This window comes from Mya arenaria, chromosome 16, assembly GCF_026914265.1.
Source record: "Mya arenaria isolate MELC-2E11 chromosome 16, ASM2691426v1".
NCBI classification, from domain to species: domain Eukaryota; kingdom Metazoa; phylum Mollusca; class Bivalvia; order Myida; family Myidae; genus Mya; species Mya arenaria.
Genome location: NC_069137.1, coordinates 48,405,770 through 48,427,392, shown reverse-complemented (window position 1 = coordinate 48,427,392; position 21,623 = coordinate 48,405,770). Strand labels below are relative to the sequence as shown.

The 21,623-nt window shown below is 33.8% G+C and overlaps 1 protein-coding gene across 3 annotated transcripts; it reads right to left on the bottom strand.

Moving 5' to 3' along the window:
* Window positions 1-287: 287 nt before the first annotated feature.
* On the bottom strand, window positions 288-21,282 carry LOC128221166 (SKI8 subunit of superkiller complex protein-like). Of its 3 annotated transcripts, none has more exons than XM_052929640.1 (12): window positions 21,227-21,243; window positions 20,425-20,442; window positions 17,742-17,769; window positions 17,364-17,469; window positions 15,462-15,547; window positions 14,372-14,458; window positions 11,477-11,625; window positions 10,144-10,237; window positions 5,666-5,759; window positions 4,043-4,135; window positions 2,258-2,336; window positions 288-1,684 (listed from the first exon to the last, which is right to left on the bottom strand). In XM_052929640.1, exons 4-12 carry the CDS (start codon window positions 17,438-17,440, stop codon window positions 1,595-1,597), a joined length of 849 nt encoding a protein of 282 aa, XP_052785600.1. In that variant the 5' UTR covers window positions 17,441-17,469; window positions 17,742-17,769; window positions 20,425-20,442; window positions 21,227-21,243; the 3' UTR covers window positions 288-1,594. The 3 variants fall into 3 exon arrangements, with proteins under 3 accessions (XP_052785600.1, XP_052785601.1, XP_052785599.1); XM_052929641.1 differs by lacking the exon at window positions 20,425-20,442 and adding an exon at window positions 19,717-19,746; XM_052929639.1 differs by lacking the exon at window positions 20,425-20,442 and having other exon boundaries at window positions 21,227-21,282.
* Window positions 21,283-21,623: the final 341 nt, after the last annotated feature.

The following is a 21,623-nucleotide window of genomic DNA, read 5'->3' as shown; positions in this document are numbered from 1 at the left end:
GGATGTGATTGACCAGGCAGCTGGAGGGCTGAAACATTTTCAGCCATGGGTTTATGGGGCGCTCTTCAGGGGTCAAAAGCACACTGCTGTAGAAGAAAAAATGGCTTTTTTGAAGCTCTTTTGAGGGCTCCCCTAACTTTAAATTTGAAGCAAACTGGAATATCAACTTAAACAACTGAAAGCAACGTTGTTTTTTTCAGGAAAAAAAAAAAAAAAAAAAAAAATATATATATATATATATATATATTTTTTTATTTATATTTTTTTTTTGGGGGGGGGGGGGGGTCTCTGGGGCCATTAGATCCGCGTAATTCCGCGAATCCGCGGACTAATCACATCCCTGTATTGTACCTAAAGATATTATTTAACAAGTATATTTTTTTCGTTATTGACATATCCATGACCTCACATCAAATGGAATTTTTAAATTACTAAAGTCATAAAGGGGAGCCGCATCTAATTGCAAAATGCCGAGTAAATAGTCGAATGAGAAAATGGTGTTGCATCATGTGATGAAAATGTCAAGCAAAGATTGGACATCTCACAGAGGTCTTGTATTAAGTTTTAATAAATTCCATCAAGTAGTTTGCAAGTTAATGTCTGGAAAAAAATGACAGCAAAAAACAAATAAAGGGCAATAACTCAGTAATTAGCTAAAGTAGAGTTATGGTTCTTGAACACTGCACTTCCTCTCATTGTGCTTTACCATTGTATGAAGTTCCAATCAATTCCATCCAGTACTTTTCAAGTTATACTCCAGACAAAAAAAAGAAACAAAGGGCAATAACTCAGTAATAGGCAAGAATAGAGTTATGGTTATTGTACACTGCACTTTCTCTCATTATGCTCTACCATTGTATGAAGTTTATTCCAATTCCATCCAGTAGTTTTTAAGTTATGCTCCGGACAAGGTAAATTGCAACAGACCGCCGACAAACCGACGGACCGACAGACCACAGGGTGACTCCAATATACCCCCTTCAAACTTCGTTTGCCGGGGGTATAAATATGTCAAGGCTGCCTGGTCATACCATTTACACTATTTCTTCCACTGCTCTAGGAATTAAGTTACAATTTAACTACTTATTAACGATTTAAGTACTTTATTTTCAGCACTGCGATATGTCATCACATTGTCTGTGTATCCATTCACACTATTTTTTCCACTGCTAAAGGAATTAAATTACAATTCAACAAGAACTTTATTTTCATCATTAAGGTATGTAAAATTTGCCTTGTCATACATTCAAACTCTTATTTCCACTACTATAGATGTTCATTTACAATTTAACAAGTAGTTTATTTTTAGCACTTTTCAAGAGCGCTTGGTCAGCCCTTTACACTTTTATTTCCACTGCTCTAGTAGTTATGGTACCTTTTAACCAACATAATATTTTCAGCACTGAGATATGTCATCACATTGTCTGTTTATCCATTCACACTATTATTTCCACTGCTTTTGAAATAAGTTATAATTCAACATGAAATTTATTTCCACCACTCAAATATGTCAAGATTGCCATGTCATATGTTAACACTATTATTTCCACTGCTCTTGGAATTAAGTTACAATTGAACAAGTACATCATATTCATCACTGAGGTATGTCATATATATGTACAGCTCTGTCGTCTGACACTGACACTATTCTGGTGCCTGCCTGGTTGTACCGCGCGCCCCAAACCTGAAAAAAGTAACAAAAACGTCTGTTAGGAGACTATCAATTAATTGCTAGAATTTAATCCTCGCCCGACCCCTCTTTTTTTCGCAGCCCCTAAACTTTTTTATTGACTCAAATAAAAATGTTGAACTAGGGTTTATATTTTGCGCGAAGACAAAACCACCGCATTCACCCGGCAGTGCGGGGCCACCTGAAAGATAAAAACACGGCCCATTTCCCCGGCTATCCCCTGTATACCCCCGGACCTGGGGGGAGGGGGCCGTGGTTACAATTGACTGGTGCATAAGATGTTGATATATGCTCAAAACTTTTCTTTAAAGTCCCAGATTTTGAATAGCCATAGTAATGCTTTCCAAAAAAAGGCTTAAAGGTTAAGTTATCCTTCCTGTATGTTTGTGTATGAGTCCCTGCGGGCAAGTGGTTTTGTTGTCAGTTTTCTAATTTCGTCATAAAAAAAAGACACTCAGGTAACATTGTGCCAACAAGAGGGAATCATGTAATATTGTAATAACTTGTTTCCAGTGCTACTGTAATAAAGTTACAAATTTAAACTAAATGTGCCTAAAATGAAACTACCTGGTCGGTGTGATCGTAGAATGTGTGTACGCATTGTCTTGTTCCCGCATTCCAGATTTTCACACTCTTGTCCGACGAACTGAAATCAAACGTTGGAATATAAGTAAAGACATTTTAATTAGTTGTCTTGAAAACATGGGGTTTTAGACGATTATGAAAAAGGGTGCTGCAGAATAGGGTGCTTTGGGTAAAAAAGGTCACATTTGTATTGGGCTGAATGCCCTTTGAACATTATGAATTTGAAAGAAAATGATAGGAAGTTTGTTTACATTTGTATGTATTTAAAATCATAATAGAAGTTTTAATAAAAAAGAGAGAGAGAGAGATATTGATTATCTTGAAGCTGCACTCTCACAGATTGAAAGTTTTGACATCTGTTTTATGTTTTGTCTTGGAACGAGCCGATTTTTGCGAAAATGCATTGAAACCAGTTATATAAGACTGCTGACAAAAATTAAAATACAGATTTTTATATTTAAGTTCAAAAAATGATGTTTTATGCATTTTTCTTACACCGTTAGTAACGGTTTAAGCCATAAAACATTAATTTTTGACCTGAAATATGAAATTCGCCGATCTGATCTTTTTTTTGTCAGCAATCTTTTATCGTTGTTTTCCCAATATTAATGCAAAAATTTGCTTTTTCCAAGGCAAAAAATAAAAAAAGTTGTAAACACGGTATATCTGTGAGAGTGAAGCTTTAAGCATTTAAGAAGGCAGAAGGGTGCACATGCTGGTCTCCTCCAATCGATGAACGCAACATCTTCGGATATGTTCGGATCGTAATTCATTGCATAACAATACACATGAAAACTATTGATCTTGTTATTGTTTGTATTGTGTCTGCAGGTCCCGTAAAATATAGATCAACATTTTTAAAAGTGTTAGTTTATTATATTTTAAATATAATGGTACCAGAAGTGTTTCAATTTTACTTTTTAAAGTGATTTCCAGTGCTTTTCCCACGTTATTGTGACGTCATTTGAAAACAATGTTTCCGGTTATAGTCGGGTCGTTCTATTTACAGAATGGGTAAGAACGGATTACTTTAAGGTTTTCTTAAATGAAATGAAGAAATTTTTTAACAATTCTTAAATGAAATAATGAACTATTGGTGTAAATATAAGGAATGAATTGCGGGGTTGATGTCATTAACGGGGATATGAACGCAATTGGGTTGGTCAAAGTACGCGTGGAGTCCTTAACCACCCCAATTGCGTTCATACCCCGATAATGAGATCAACCCCGCAATTCAATCCTTAAATTAAAACACAGACAGTAATAAAAATAAAAATTCATAAATATAAAAACGATACGGTTGGCATTTCATATGTAGGGCTGGGTAATCTGAACAAAATATATATTTTTCTTAGGGCCAACCAGGATTTGAATTCTCAGTCAGGACACCTGTGTTTGGTTTGTGGTCATCATCATTATTTTTCTCAGCAATTACTGATTTCTGCCACTGTTATTTTTTATGAAGGATTTTGATACAGGGCCATCTAAGGAACTTTTCTGCAAAATTATAATGAAATTGTGCCAGAGGTTTCTGAGAAAAGGATTTTCAAAGTTTTTACTTTTGGTTGCCATGGGACCACTTTTATTGAAGGAATTTGGAAGAGGACCACCCAAGGACCACTGGTTTCTACCAACGGTGCCTCCCTCTGACTTACAGCGACCAATAAGATAAATATGATTTTGAAGTACCGGGTACCTTGTTTTATAGTTGTAAATTTAATATTAAGATGACAGGCATTCGAAACAAAAACTGTCTGAGCGAATTACCTGGAGACGAAATGTGTATTATCCGGGGAGAAAGCTACACTGAGCACCCAGGAGGCATGGCCGGATAATGTCCCCGCTAGATTAGCATGTAGCCTGAAATGTACATAACAAAATGGGTATTATTCAGTGAGAAAGCAACACTAAGCATTCAAGAAGCATGGCAGGATAAAGTACTGCTAGTTCAAGGCATGTGGTCTTTCAAAAAAATGTCCATAATATCAACAAGTCATAAATTGCATAAAAACTGAACTATTACTCACATAAAAAGATAAAGTACAACACATGTAAAAAATCTGATTATGTCGACAGTCCAGCTGGCATGGCATGTGGTCTTAACAAACGTCCATGATATAAACAAGTCAGTATATACATATTAACAGTTAATCAACCTAAGAATATAAAAAATACACCAACCCACGTAAAAAGTTAAAGTACAATCCAAGCAAAAAAACAAGGACCAACCCACGTGAAAAAATCAAAGTACGCATTATAGAAGTGCACACAATTTTTCAGTTTCTTCTACATCACTTGATTTGAAATTTGTAAAACTAACCTCAGCGGTTATAAAACATTTTCTGGAAAGAATTAAAAGCAGTTATTCAAACTCAGATTTTGTATGGTGTTTTTTTATGGAAAGTTTAGAGACAATTCTCGTACTTAATGTTAAATATTGAAGATCTATGTTCATAAAAAAGAATTATTTCTTTTTTCTGAAGATTTTGATTTTGATTTAAAATGTAACATGTTTTTAACAAAAGTTACAAACAAAAAAGGCATACTATTTAAAATCAACTTGACTCATTAAATTGAAGTAACAAAGGCAACTGGCAAAGATAACATTAAAGGGACTGTGTCACAGATTGGCACCAAAAAAAGTTTTTTTTCTATAACGAATCTCAGGACAATTATCTAAAAGAATGTGTTACGCTTTGATATAATAATTGTAAAAAAAAGTACCAAAATGTAAAAAAAAAATTGTGTCGGAGACCGGGTTCAAACCCGCATCGCTAAAATTGAAGTCCAGCGTCTTACTCACTGAGCTACAAAGGCTTATACTAATCGGGTGACATAATTAAGCTATACACCTACCTCGGTAATATCACATGATAACACCGACTAGCCAATCATGCATAAGGAATGAATTCTACCTGGTAGACATACCCAGTAATCTTTTTTAATGGAAAAATACGAAATAACTGCTAAACTTAAATAAATTGTAAACTATGTGGTACTTCAATGAGTAAGTTCCAATGCATTGTACACATCGATGTCAAATTTATGTCAGTTTTCAACAATTTTCTTTTTTTTTGCTATTTTATCATACGTGAGACAGCCCCCTTTAATAACCAGGTATGTCCATATTGGGTTTATATTATTAAGTTTATCAATAAATGACCTGTGAGTGGCAGTAAAGAAAGGTCAGTCCAAATTGGATTTGGTATCAAGTTCATTACTAAATAGGATAGGAGTACGGAAAGGTCAGTCCATATTGGGTTTGGTAATAAAGTTACTGCATTAAGGAATCCAGGAATCATAATTCAGTGGAAATTAAGCAAACTTTTATCATGAAGATCCATATTATTAAAAAAGCGCCAAAAATCAAGGGATGCAAAAAATACTTACACATCATAAATCTTTATTTGGTTGTCATCTGAGCCGGTAACCAACAGCTGGGAGTCAGGGGAAAAACAGAGCGATCTGATTGGCTTAGCATGACCTGAAGATAAAATAAAGTGATCTGATTGGCTTAGCAAGACCTGAATATAAAAAAAGAAATCTGATTGGCTAAGCATACCCTGATGATAAAAAAAGTGATCTGATCAGCTTACCATGACCTGAAGATAAAATAAAGTGATCTGATTGGCTAAGCATGACCTGGAGATAAAATAAAGTGATCTGATCGGCTTAGCAAGCCCTGAAGAAAAAATAAAGTGATCTGAATGGCTGAGCATGGTCTGGTAAGCAGGCCCTTTTCACAAAAAGGTTGGTAAAAACAGCAGGAGTAAAAATGCAATAAAAAATTATTTCAAATCGATTTCATGACCTATCTGAAATAAGCAAGAAATGAAATTTGTCAAATACTTAATATGATCTACAGTATAATCTAGAGTATGATATATAGTATGATAAAGAGTATCAAATATATATAGTATGATATATAGTATGATATATAGTATGATATATAGTATGATAAAGAGTATCATATATATATAGTATGATATATAGTATGATAAAGAGTATCATATATATATAGTATGATATAGACTAAGAGTATGATATATAGTATGATCAAAAGTATAATATATAGTTTGACCTATAGTATGATCTAGAGTGTGATTTATAGTATGATCCATAATGCTTAACTCAGACTCAGATTAGGGCAACATCATTTTCAAAAAGAGGTAGGGTTCATGCAGGTAGGCTATTAATAAACATTATTTAGATTTATGATGCAACATGATTGTCATTGTTGGAGAATGGTGTTTAAAGTGACACTCTTATACAATATCAATACTTACACATGTATTAAGACATAAATTTTGAGTTATAAACCTAAAACTACTTACTAACTAATGCATTTATGAAAAATATAAATCACTGATAACAAGATTGTAACTGTGCATTCAATAGCTGAAAACATAAAAATATTAAATGATTGGCGAGTGCTGAAAGATTTATTGTTAACTACTATTGTCTCATAAGGTAGAAATGCCGTGTTTTCTGCACCATTCTTTCAAAAGAAAAACAGTATCCTTCATAAAAACCATTGTTTTCAATATTTGTTCATCCTCTTTGGTATATTGAAACAATGGTATTAATTGTGGATTATCTTTTTTTGGGAGTAAGAGTGCATCTTTAAGTTATCTTTTATATAAAGTTTTAAAACTACATATTAAAGTTGCACTCTAACTCCCACATTAGATGTACCACAATTCATACAATTGTTTAGATATATCGTAAAGGATGAATAATAATCGAAAACAATGGTTCTCATGAAGGATAACATGTTTAATTTGAAAGAAAAGTGTATAAAACACAGTATTTCTACCTTATGAGACAATAATTTATCACTGTAAATCATTTAGGACTCACCAGTCATTTAATATTTGTGCGATGTCAGCTATTAATAACTCGGTTACAATTTTGTTATCAGTAATTAATTTTTTCCATAATGCATATTAAGTAAGGCTAAGTATTTAAAGATTAAGCGCTTAAAATTTATGTTTTTTTATACATATATGCATGTATTAATTTTAAATCCATTTAAAACATGCACTTAAAAAAGAGTTTTTTCATTAAAGCTTTTAAAGCTGCACTCTCACAGATTGAAAGCTTTGATAGTTTTTTTTTTATTTTTTGTCTTGGAACGAACCAATTTCTGCGAAATTCCATGTTAACAAGTTATTTAAGACTGCTAACAAAAAATCAGATCACAGATTTTTATATGTAAGTTCAAAATATGATGTATTATGCATTTTTCTTAAAACGTTACTGACAGTTTAAGCCATAAAACATTAATTTTCGAACGGAAATATGATAATCTACGATCTGATTTTTGACAGCAATTTTATATCATTGGTTTGCAGACATTTATGCAAAAATTTGCTCATTCAAAGACAAAAAAAAGAGTTGTAAAACTGGTATTTCTGTGAGAGTGAAGCTTTAAGATCTTAAACAACATATAAAAATACACACTTGAAAAAAGATTTTTTGTTTGTTTGTATTTTTCTATAAAAACTTAGATAGGGTTGGCTAAGCAAACCAATGTACTTTTTTTTGGCCTCAGCCCCATCCTCAGCTAATATTGGCTACTATTGTATTGTAGTTCTGTTAATAAATGCTATCAAATTGAAATACATGCGCGAAATATCATTTGATGTATCATCCCTACCTTCCACAGTTTGCAAGAACACTTTAACAGTTTTCTTTGTTTAACAAAAGCTGTCAATCAGATAACATTGATGGTTCACAATCCTAGGTATAAACAACAGGGTCATAATGTCCTTGATGGTATGTCAGTCACCGGTGTACACTGCCAATTTTGCTGAATTAGACTAGTGTGTCCATTAACAGGGATGTGATTGACCTGGCAGCTGGAGGGCTGACACCATTTCGGCCATGGGTTCTACGGGGTGCTCTTGGGGTTAAAAGCACACTGTCGTAGAAGAAAAACTAGCTCTTTAGAAGCTCTCTTGAGTGCTCTCTTGACTTCAAATTTGAAGCAAACAGGAATATTAACTGTAACTACCAAAAGCAACCAAAACAAATAAATTTTAAGCTAATTTCTTTCTTTTTTTTTGGGGGGGGGGATCCCTGGGGCCATTAGATCCCCGCAATTCCGCGAATCCACGGATAAATCACATCCCTGATTAATAGTCACACAGTTTCCCTGTTACAAGCTTTCAAGTGACCAATAACAAAATAGAAGGGATAAAAGTAGGAGGATTTTTGGGAAGAAGTAGGGTAAAATAGGGATATTTAGAGCAAAAAGTAGGGTAAAATAGGGATATTTAGAGCAAAAAGTAGGGTAAAATAGGGATATTTAGAGCAAAAAGAAGGGATAGTAGGGCTCATTACTTACCTTCTGCATGCAAATAAATGACTATTAAACCTATTCACCAATTATGATGTACATGTATTTATCTAAATGCTTAGAAACCAGCGTTTCAAGAGGAATTCAGACACAGAACGAGGAGATGAACCTTAAATGGGTGTCTCTTGACTTGTAAACATGAACCTAGATCATCCTAGAACCCCTCTTGCAGCACTGGGGACCTACTGCTTAAACTTATCTTACAAAAAAGCTAGAAAGGGCTTCTTATTAAAATCAATATTAGGATTATTTCATTCAATGCATTTAGTTAAAACTTTCTACTATTTCTGGAACTATTTTTATCAAAAAGTAGGGATAGTATGTCATTTTCAAGAAAGAGTAGGGAAAAGAAGGAGCCTTACAAAAAGGAAAGGAAAAAGTAGGAAAAGAAGGGCCCAATTGAAAGCCTGCTGTTATGATATCAGACACGTTTACAACCACTCACCTTCCAAAGTCTGTATGAGTTTCCCTGTAGTGATATCAGACACGTTTACAACCACTCACCTTCCAAAGTCTGTATGAGTTTCACTGTAGTGATATCAGACACGTTTACAACCACTCACCTTCCAAAGTCTGTATGAGTTTCCCTGTAGTGATATCAGACACGTTTACAACCACTCACCTTCCAAAGTCTGTATGAGTTTCCCTGTAGTGATATCAGACACGTTTACAACCACTCACCTTCCAAAGTCTGTATGAGTTTCCCTGTAGTGATATCAGACACGTTTACAACCACTCACCTTCCAAAGTCTGTATGAGTTTCACTGTAGTGATATCAGACACGTTTACAACCACTCACCTTCCAAAGTCTGTATGAGTTTCCCTGTAGTGATATCAGACACGTTTACAACCACTCACCTTCCAAAGTCTGTATGAGTTTCACTGTAGTGATATCAGACACGTTTACAACCACTCACCTTCCAAAGTCTGTATGAGTTTCCCTGTAGTGATATCAGACACGTTTACAACCACTCACCTTCCAAAGTCTGTATGAGTTTCCCTGTAGTGATATCAGACACGTTTACAACCACTCACCTTCCAAAGTCTGTATGAGTTTCACTGTAGTGATATCAGACACGTTTACAACCACTCACCTTCCAAAGTCTGTATGAGTTTCACTGTAGTGATATCAGACACGTTTACAACCACTCACCTTCCAAAGTCTGTATGAGTTTCCCTGTAGTGATATCAGACACGTTTACAACCACTCACCTTCCAAAGTCTGTATGAGTTTCCCTGTAGTGATATCAGACACGTTTACAACCACTCACCTTCCAAAGTCTGTATGAGTTTCCCTGTAGTGATATCAGACACGTTTACAACCACTCACCTTCCAAAGTCTGTATGAGTTTCACTGTAGTGATATCAGACACGTTTACAACCACTCACCTTCCAAAGTCTGTATGAGTTTCACTGTAGTGATATCAGACACGTTTACAACCACTCACCTTCCAAAGTGTGTATAAGTTTCACTGTCGCGATATCAAACATGTTTACAACCACTCACCTTCCAAAGTGTGTATGAGTTTCCCTGTAGCGATATCAAACACGTTTACAATGCCATCAATAGCTCCACAGGCTATAAACTTGCCATCTGGGCTCTGAAATAATTAATGAATGTTAACCTCAATTAATTAAGCAAAAAAGACATTACACAAGTACTCCAACTATGTTTTATTACCCCATTAAAACTGCCTTTCAAATAGGACAAACAAGGATAGGATTACACGGATTGTTAATGGACAGCATATCAACCCCTTCACCCCTTCGGTTTTTATTTCAAATTCTGTGTTTTTGGTATGACAAGACATTCCTGGGGGGGGGGGGGGGGGGGGGGGTAGTCATTTATTATGTTGGGGCTAATAGCAGTTCTACAGCAAATAACTATGTCGGATTTATTAACCAAGCGGGTGTCATTGACCATGTCGAGGCCATTTACTGCCCGGGTGCCATTTACTATGTTTTGGGCCATTGACTATACGAGGGGCCTTTAATCTCTATAGGGGCCATTACTACATGGAGGTCTTCAGTGGCCGAAATTAACACAAGCCCGCAAGCCCTGCACTGATAAGTTTTTTTCAGGCTTGTTAAAATTCTGAATTTTATTTAGCAGGGCTTGTTCAAAACTTTGACGCCAAGCACTAGTATAAGAATTCGGGCTTGTTCATCCGAAAGTCCAATTTCAATGACTGGGCCTTTACCCATGCAGGCGCTGTAACTATGCTAACTTACTAATTCAAATTGTAAGTTTTCACTGGACCTTCAAATTCTATACTTACTACTATTTGTAAATCTTCCCCACATCATATGCAATACTGAGTATAAATTTTCCTGGAACCTACATAAACAATACTTTATCTAATTTTTATGCAATATTTACGGTAATTTTTCCACCAAACTTTCATATCGATGGCCTCACTTCCAAATGTCGAAGCTATAAAATGCCATGTTTTCAGTAGCAATGTATTTAGGATTAAATCTGGGTAATTGGATCACACATTTTTAAAAAAAAATGCCTAAGTCACAATTTTTGTAGTAACAATTTTTGAAGGATCGGCATTTTTGCTTCTATGTGAGATGTCCAATCATTGCTCAACATTTTGATCACATGATACAACACCATTTTCTCATTGGACTATTTACTCGGAATTTTCAAGTTAGATGCGGCTCGCCTGTATGATTTATTAAAGTGATGTAAAAACTCCATTACAGAAGAAATGTAGCTTTTTGAAGTGAGGCCATTGATATGCAATACTGAGAGTAGTTTGCCTAGACCTACACATAAACAATACTTCATATACTGGTATGCAACACTTAATGTTAGTTTTCACCAAACTTACATATGCAATACTGAGTGTTAGTTTTCCCCTGGTATCCAAGGACGATTCTTTTCTGCCAGAGTCTACTCCAAACAAGTTGATTTTACCATGGTGGCTACCTGACGCCAGGAACCGGGAATCGGGAGAAAAGGCAACTGTCCATGCATCCACTGAAAAAATAATCTTGATTGAGCAAGAAAGAAATGATTTAGTTAGGGTTACATCCTTTTTAAAAACAGGTAGGTTATGTAAGCCTTTTTTAAGCTTTAATTGAAGAACTTGTCATCATTGGAGAATGGTGTAAATTAATCTTCTGTAATAGTATAAAGCTTTAAAAGTCTTCAACTACATATTAAAACACACACTTTTTGTTTTTAACAACTGACTATAAAAACGGTAGGGTCAGCGCTTACTTAGTTGGGTCGGGTTACCCAAACCAATGTAATTTTTTCGCCATTAAACCATTAAAAAAAGAATTTTAAAACATTGAACACTTATACAGGAGATCACTTTAAAGGGGCTGTACTCCGTATGATGAAAGAGCAAAAAAAAAGAAGAAAACTGTCGAAAACTGACATAAACTTGGTATCAATGTGTACAATGCATTGAAACTTACTAACTGAAGTACTACATAGTTTACAATTAATTTCTTTTTCGCATTTTTCTCATATTTTTCCATTAAATTTTTTTTACTAGGTATGTCTACCTAGTAAAATTCATTCCTTATGCGTGATTGGCTAGTCGATATTATCAAGTGATATTACCACGTTAGGTATATAGCTTAAATATTCCACTCTTTGATGGGTAAGCCTTCGTAGCACAGTGGATACAACACTGGACTGCAATTTTGGCGACACAGGTTCGAACCCTGTCTCGGACTCAAATTTTTTTTTGGTGTGTTTTTTTACAATTATGATATCAAAGAGTAAAACATTTTATTAAAAAATTGTCCTGAGAATCGTTTCAGAAAAAAACTTTTTTTGGTGCCAATCTGGTGTACAGCCCCTTTAACACCATACTCCAGTGATAGAAATAACATTCTTATATAAAGCCTAATAAAAACAAAAAATAAAAAGCCTACCTTACCTTACCAGTTTTTGAAAAGGATGTAACCTTAACGAAATCTTTTCTCTTTGTTTGGCCTTACTAAGTGTTAAGTTGTTGTCATATACAGTTGTTAAAATATTGTTTACCTTCTCCAAAAATGCTATATTAAAACAATATAAAACATACCTTTATCTATTTTTTTATTTTATTTTTTTTTTTTGGGGGGGGGGGGGGGTTATCAACCACCCAGTGGAAATTTCTGTCAAAAAAAATGTCAACCAACAAAAAAAAATGGTGGCCTAACAGAAACAATAAAATGGTTTATAAGAATGCAGAAATGAAAACATCTCAAGACTGTGGACACAGTAGGAGATATTAATTTCACAACCTGCAAGCCTTTGTTTCTTGTCAACTGTACAAATTAAAACAAATTCATTAATATTGTAAAGGTTATATTATCATAGAACACCTGTTGTTAATGTAAATCAATCCCATGTCTACATAGTGTCGTGGTTAGCACTATTGAGGGTCATTTCAATAGATGATTCTAGTAGAAAATTCTAAGGATGGCTGCACAACTAGTAGAATTAGTACATGCACTCAGAAAATCTTCTGACCTAATACTCGAGTACTCGTAAAAATTTGAATTGGTTTTCGGAAGAGACATGTTCATGTATCCGGTGTACGTGGGTCATCGTTATATTGGTCATTTTCATCAAGGAAAATCTTCTGATTGTGTACTCGAGTACTCAGAAAAATTTGAATTGTTTTTCGGAAGAGACATGTTTATATACCTGGTACATGGTTCATCGTTATATTGGTTCTTCTGATCATGTACTTGAGTACTCGGATAAACTTGAATTGTTTTTTATTGGCCATTTACATCTAAGTTTTTCATCTTTAAAACTGCACTCTCACAGATTGAACGTTTTGACAACTTTTTTATTTTTTGTCTTGGAACGAGCTGATGTTTTCGAAAATGCATAAAAACCAGTTATATAAGACTGCTGACAACTAATAATATCGTAGATTTTTATATTTACGTTCAAAAATTGATGTCCCGGACAAAACTTTAAGCATGAACATTAACGAAGGGCAATTACTCTAAAACTAAGAAAGCAGGAGTTACTGTTCATGTGCACTGCACTTGCCCTCCATGTGATCTATCTACATATATGAAGTTTCAAGTTGATAACTCTTATAAATATTCTACAAGATATGCCCCAGACAAAACTGAAAGTATGAAAATTAACAAAGGCTAAGGCAATAACTCTGAAAATATGGAAGCAAGTGTAACAGTTCTAGTGCTCTGCAGTCTTGCCCTCGATGAGATCTATCTACATATGAATTTTCAAGTTGACTAACCACTAGTAGTTTATGAGATATATGCCCCTGACAAGTGAAAAGGTGACGTGACCACCGCCACTGCCTCCAACCCCGCTGCCACCGACAAAGAAACTGTGAGAGTGCAGCTTTAAATAACTGTCGACTTTTGTACTAGTTACATCAGGCCCAAATATCACAAAAATAGTCAAATCTCAATCTCATTTCATTTCACCATAAACATATTCTAGAGCAAAAAATATACTTGAGTAATTGTTAAAATACAATAAATTGTACTCAAGTACCTTATTGGGTGTAGAATATTTTTCCCTAGGAATCTAGACCAAAAGTTTTAATCAACATATCCAATGATAGAAGGTGGTTTCAAATGGTGTAAAAAACATGTATTATTTAAAAAAAAAAAATTTTATGTGGTAAATCGAGTTGAGACCGAGATTAAGATTTGCCTTAAGTATGTTCGTGAAATAGGGGCCAGAACCATTTGGCTACACCTATGGGCAAAACACTATGAACACAATGTTTTACCTGGTCCAGCATCTATACTTTTGGCACATTTTCCAGTCTCCAGGTCCCAGACTCTCACATGGCTGTCAAGACTGCTAGAAGCTGCCACTGTTATTGTGTTAAGGCTTACTTGTATACAAATGTCAATGAAGTCACATACCCACTTTGGCACATTCTTTTACTCACTGAAGTGAATTTCACATTCAGAATTTTTCCATGCATAGATCAGGGCACATATTTTAAACACAGAGAATAAATAATTTTCTGACACTTCCATGACTAATGTGTTCAAATATATAAGGACCAAATGCAAGACTTTAAAAATTTTAACATTGGAAAGTACCTTTGAATTCTAAATCAACAAAAATGAATTTGTTTGAATGAAACCATATGGACCAAAATAAAGTTCCAAACTCCTTTTATATTTAATTACTTGCTCTTTCATCTATCAGGTGTTCAGAGTTTTTGACCCACTTGCCTCAAAATCAATAAAATAAATATAAATTGACAAGAATGTTGGGATAGATGGATTGACAGATTGACAGATTACTATATGCCACCCTTCAGAAGCACAAACAAATGATAATTCTTTCACAGTTCTTTGAAGTTTGACTTAAAAGATGCACTCTTACTCACAAATAAGATTCACCACAATTAAAAATAATATTGTTTTAATATTCCAAGAAGGATGGATGAATGTCAAAAACAATGGTTCTTATGAAGGATACCGAGTTTAATTTGAACAAGAATTAGATCGGAAACAATCTTCGGGACGTACGTACATACAGACAGACAGACAGACGTACGTACGTACGTACGGACAAGGGCAACCCTATATGCCGCCACTTTGTGGGGGCATAAAAAGCATAAACATGCTATTTCTACCTTATGAGCTATAGTAGACTACAGTAAATCTTTTAGCACTCACCAATCATTTAATATTTTTGCGTTTTCTGCTATTAAATTCACGGTTACAATCTTGTTGTCAGTAGTAAATATTTTCCATAAATGCTTTATTCAGTAAGTAGTTTAAGGTTTATCAGTCAAAATTTATGTTTGTTATATATGTGTATGTATTGATTTTGAATAAGGGTGACACTTTAAAGGATACATGTTCCTTCTCCGTTGATATCCACGGAGACGACACCTAGCTGGTGACCTTCTAACAGGTGCCGTAACTCCAACTTTTCATCCACCCTGCAAATGTAAACAATTGTTTCAGAGTTGTCCTGCTTTATTTTGATATACTTGGATACTTCAATATTCACACATATGACCCAAAGGCACAAACTTTCAAACAAAGAAAAGCTGTCCTAGGACAGCGCTCGACTAAATGCTGTTTTGTCTTAGAAATTAATACAAAAATGATGTAATATATGCCTGAGTTTGAGGTATGATTACTTCTATTAAATACTCGCTCACTGGCTCGCCGGCTGCTGAGCACCCACCCACCAATCCACTCACTTACACACTCACCATTAAGCTAATTTCACGGTTGGAGCAGTACAGAAGGGAGAAAATCGCATTGAATTATTTATGTACTGTATATCTGAGTTTCCTCCCCTGTATAACCTTATAAAAATTATTATACAAAATAGTTACAGTCAATAATGTCAAATCCAGAACTGCAAGGAGTTTTTCAGTTTAAATGAGCTTTCCTTTTCATATCCATGTTTTATACTTGTGTTTTAACTGTTAATATTCGCAAAATATTAGTCATTACACACTCTTTAAGTTACTTTTTTACTAAACATGAACTAAGCATGTAAATCAAACATTATTCCAGGTATGTTTCACAAACTGATTTTCATAAAAATCTGGTACATTCTAGTATGATTTTCAACTCCACATGGACTCTGTTGAATTTTTGTGTTCTATTACAAAAATCTTGAGTTAAAGCTTAAACCTAAAAATGACAAATTAAAAAGTGAAAAAGTGAAAAAGAATGCAACAATGCGACGAAACCAGGTTTTCATTGATTGACAGAAGAACTTCAGGCTTTGTTGTGAGATTCAGTTTCTCTATTTTAACAAACAGTGACCTTGACCCTAGGGGCTCCAAATGCAACCCTATGGGAGCCCTCCATAAACACTTCCTACATACCAAGTTTGGTCACAATATGTCAACCCTCAGTAAGTGGTGGGGGATGTGTTAAGTCATGGATTTTAAATCCATAAAGCAAACACTAAGTTTTGGAAATTTGATCATTCAGCTGTTTGTGAGTGATGGAATGATGAAACAATACTGGAAAAATGAGACTTATGAAGACTAATGACTTTCCTAAAAAAATCTGCAAGCAAAAATTCAAGAATGGAAATATATGGGTCATTGTCAAATCAAATTAACATAAAAGTTTACGCATATGCTTGACTCTGTTGCTTTTACAGTCAAAAGGAGGCATAACTCAACAGTTATAAAAACCAGATTTATGAGTTTACCATATGCACAAGTGTATAATTGGCAAAATGTGTACCAAGTTTCATACCAAAATCATTTTTTACAGTTTTAGCGATTTGACCAAGGTTTTGCAACACTACACCAAAGATACCATGGCTATGATGATAACTCAAACTTGTTTTCTCTTAAATAAATAAAAGAGCTTATTTATAAGAGAACATAAATTATGCTAGATTGTCATCCATTTGTTGCTTTAAATTGGGGAGGGGGGTTACATTTTTTTTTCATTTTTCTTAGACGACTAATTCACCCTCTGTTATTTTGCTTTTTCTTATTACATAAGCGACCATAAACATGTGTTTCTAAATGAGCTACGAACATCATCATAACAATACTCCCTTTTTAATGGTGAATGTTTACATCAGCACCTGCTGGAATGAATAAACACTGTTCCTGGACAGTGCAGGAGCAATATGCAAATACAGAGCTCAGTAAGCTATTTTTATTTGAGGCAATATATAAGGAGCAGTGAAAAAAATTAGGGGGTGGGCGGGGATGAAGATCTAGCAATTTTATTTATAGTCGCCTAGTGGCTTATAAGCAAATAATGGCCTACCACTTCCAGACTTTGACTTTATCATCTATGCTGCCTGTAACAATGTTTTCTACATTGTCTTTGTTACTTCTGCCCATCGCGCAGCTCCAGATACTGTCATCATGAGCTAAAAAGAGGAACATAAGCTAAAAATAGATTCATATGCCAAAAATAGAAATTTGTGCTAAAAATAGAATAGAAAATCAAACATAAATAGAAACATTTATTTCATTTCAAAAAATATGTAGGAGATAATTTAGCTAGGCTATTTTACCACTTGATTATTATAAGCCTTCAATATAATGGAATATGAGCTATACTTATAATTGTTATTTGAACAAAATCATAAAAAGTTAATATGTACATGTATGTACACTCTTTGAAGCCAATAAGACTTACCATTTTCCTGCTTGTGAATTATGGAATACTGAAACAATAGAAATATAAGATTAATGGCAGTTTGAACAAGAAATTATCTGAAGAAAATTGTTTACATGTAAAATTCAACAACACAAATATGAATGTAATGAAGCAAGTCTTTGTAGTATATTGCGTTGCTGAGGTGATTTAACAATTTGATTGAGACTAAAATATGCCCATAAAACAATCTCACCAAGTTTCATCATATTTTATGATAAACAGTATATACTGTACAAAGTTTTGCTGGTGGTGCCAACACTGTCACTGCTGGAAAATCTATTACTTCTATATATGTCCAGGGCTTCCTTTAAAGAATGTTTGGAAGTATATTTCTCCATAGAAATGAGTTAAAACTTTCCAAACTGAATCCTTGGAAGTACAAAAACTTCAAAAACATCCTAAGTTAAAAGCTTAGAAATATCAAATCAATATCATTGAAATATCAAAACAACAAAACCTTGTGTCAATATTACTTTTATTGTCACAATTTCAATCAGTCTTGAAGTAAAATAAATTTTTATAATATAAATCTGTGAATCTGGCAAATTATAGTTGTAAAATATTTGATTTTGAACATACTAGTTGAAAAATAGTGGAAACAATTACTGTATTCGAGAGACCTAAACTTCTAAATTTCAGTGAAAAACCTTTCAGTACTGATGGACATTAAGTTCATACTCCCAGTTTCAAATTTTTAATGGAAGCCCTTTATGTCGCAATTACTTACGTGAGCCGTTATTCGTAAAAGTTAAACATCTGAATTTATTTCTTAACTTAAGTCAATTTCCTTTAGTGTACATAATGTCAATTCAAAAGAAAAGTATAAGGGTTTTGTAACTTGAAAATATATTTTTTCAATCAAATCAGTATTTCAGAAATAATAATAAAGTTATTATTATAATATTATATGATAAGTTAAATACTTAATTTAAGATAACGACTAAAGTGAGAAAATGACTAAGATGTTTTATGAATACTGGCTGAGATCATGGAGTGTCCATCTAATAAAAATAATCAAATTCAATGCTCATAATGTTCAGCAAGTTTAAACAAGGCAAAACAGTCTTTAATTCCTGTTGGGTAAAATTATTATAATAAAAAATGTTCATATCACACATAAGTGATTTTTTGGAAATAATTTTACTGCCATGGCCTTGCAAATTGGGGAAAAAGGGTCAAAATTGAGAAAAAATACAAAATAGCAAATATAATGGCAAAAACACATGTTTTCACCTTTCAATGCATACATTTTGCAGTGCAAGAGTTAGTCTTGTCAAGATTTTGTTTATTTTTCATAAAATTTATTGCAATACAGTACACAATATAGTGTTTTATCGATTCATTTGCATAACCTGCATTTTTCAAATTGGGAAAAAAACATCAATTTTGAGGAAAAAAATGGACATTTTTTGCAAGGGGAAACTGCCTTTAGACTGCAGTAAATTGCACCAAAAAGATCACTGACATATTACCTATCTTTACATAAAATATATCAACCAAAATCCACACTCACTGTATTGTTTATTGAATAACTACATGTGTAAGAGCAATCTGAAATCATCTTTACTACAAACTAGTTTTTACTACAATGCTAGACTTTCATGAAGTCAGACATTTAATGCTAAAAGAAGTCGGGAAATTGGAGAACTTCAATATAGGTTTCAAAGGGGTAACGAAAAAAGAAACAGTGGGTCAACACAAATTGCCATGTTTTATGTTTACTAGGACTCAACCTTTTTTCGTTTCGGAAAAAAAGAACAGCTATAAAGTCAAAGAAGGAAATAAAACTCAATAGGACTTTAAAGGAAATTTAATGATAACCAAACTACATTTGTATCAGTAACACAGACTTTGTGCAAGATGGTTGAAGCTCAGTACAGAAATAAAAGGTGCATTAACAGTCAAATGCTTAGCCCTGTTTCTGAAATGGGCAGAATTTTGTGCAGTATTATACCACTTTATCACTGCTTCCCACTGAGGATCCCTGGAATTAAGATAATTGCATAATTCGGCACTTTTAGATTTCCAACATTCATCAAGTATTATATATTGTATGGTAACTATTTCGACTAATTGGTGAATTCTTCTACATAGTAAGTAAGCTAACTATTGCCTATAGGTGAAAAACACACACTCAAAATTGTCACTGGCAACTATTGAGCAATTCAGGTGTATGTTAATGCTATAAAACTATAGCCAGTTTGAGGAAATCAATTATATATACATTATTCAGTCATCCAAATAAGTATTTAGGATGAACCAGACCTAATTCTTACACTGGTGATTGGCCTAGAAATATCCATAAAGACCTATATAAAAACCAGAATATGAGTGAGCCCATAGGGCATTTTACCAGGGCATAGCTTGCAGGCATGTGCTTATTGCAACCACTGAAATATCATGACTGATAAATACAATGGTATTTGTGATATACCAATTTATATCATTCTTGGTGTCCTGGAAGGAAAATTTTACAAAATTTGGGAATATTACCATATTTGTTTCATTTACTAGCATATTCAAAAATTAAAACACTAAGTTATATATCTAAAATGTTAAATAGTGTTATCTATTATTCACTAATGCCATGGACCTATAAACCATAAGTCCGTGCTAAAAATGCCTAATAATGAAAACCTCTTTTTTCTCAACTGTAACAAACCTTGTGGGTAAAGAATTTCTGAAAAGATACACACATTTTATTAAAGAGCTATCATCAAAACACTGCTTGTAAAACCCATGTTCCGATTCAGGGTTCGAATTTAACTTTGAGGAGCACTCGCAAAATTTTGCGAGTGCATTTTGAGGCAACTCGCAAAATGAAAAATCAACTTGCAATTTTATTATTTGCTTTATTCCCTTATAATATTGTCTAATTAAAGTATAAATTTAAGTTTACACTCAACTAAGTAGCGGAGTTAAGTTCATGTTTATTCTACTTTCCTTTTAACATTTTGTGGTCTAGAAAAAGCCACTCGCAGAATTTTTCGAGCTTGAATAAAAGTCACTCGCAATTTGTAAATGTCGCTCGCATTTTGCGAGTATGCAAGTCTAAATTCGAACCCTGCGATTTAGACAAATAAATTGTTAAAAAAAATGTATTATGAAGTATAGATTTTATTAACAAAATCGTTATTCAGTTTTTGGATTAGACATGCGCTGTATTAAAACAACAATTTTTAGTCGGAATGGAACATATTCAAACAGCAATTTCTTATCAAACACCGAATCGATTGCTGGTGACTTCACAGAACTTCACTTGTTCACCGAGTTTTGACAGTTTCAGTTTGTTTATTGTCTGTCAGTTATTTTGTAAGATATTAATTTTCTTGGAGACTGAAGTACACAGCGTCCGAAACATAAACCATTATAAATGTTATGCATTAAAACAAAACATAATAGAACGGTCCTTAAGCAATATAAAAAGCTTAAAACAATAAAAATATCTTTGTTTACAAATTTACCAGAGCACTGCCCGCCATGCTTGTCAACCAAATATGTATAACACGCTGCCTTATGATCGTCGGTTGTAGACCACTAAATTTTTTTACGGATCTCCTTGTGACGTAGTGACCTCCCTTTATGCGTGAAATAAAACATAACTAATTTACATATATTATGATCACTTATGACAAATAGGTACATACGTTATCTTCCATTACTGTAAGTTTTAAGAAAAAAATTGTTAGTGATATGCAATTAAAAACAACAAACTCTTCTTTTGGCAGATAATAGCCGCTTATATTACATAATTATAATACATTAAACTGAGCCGAAACCGGCAATTCTGGGTTAGTTTCTTTCTTCCTTTCGTGCATCTATTCACAATATTAAAGAAACAATTTCGACATTCCATTAGTT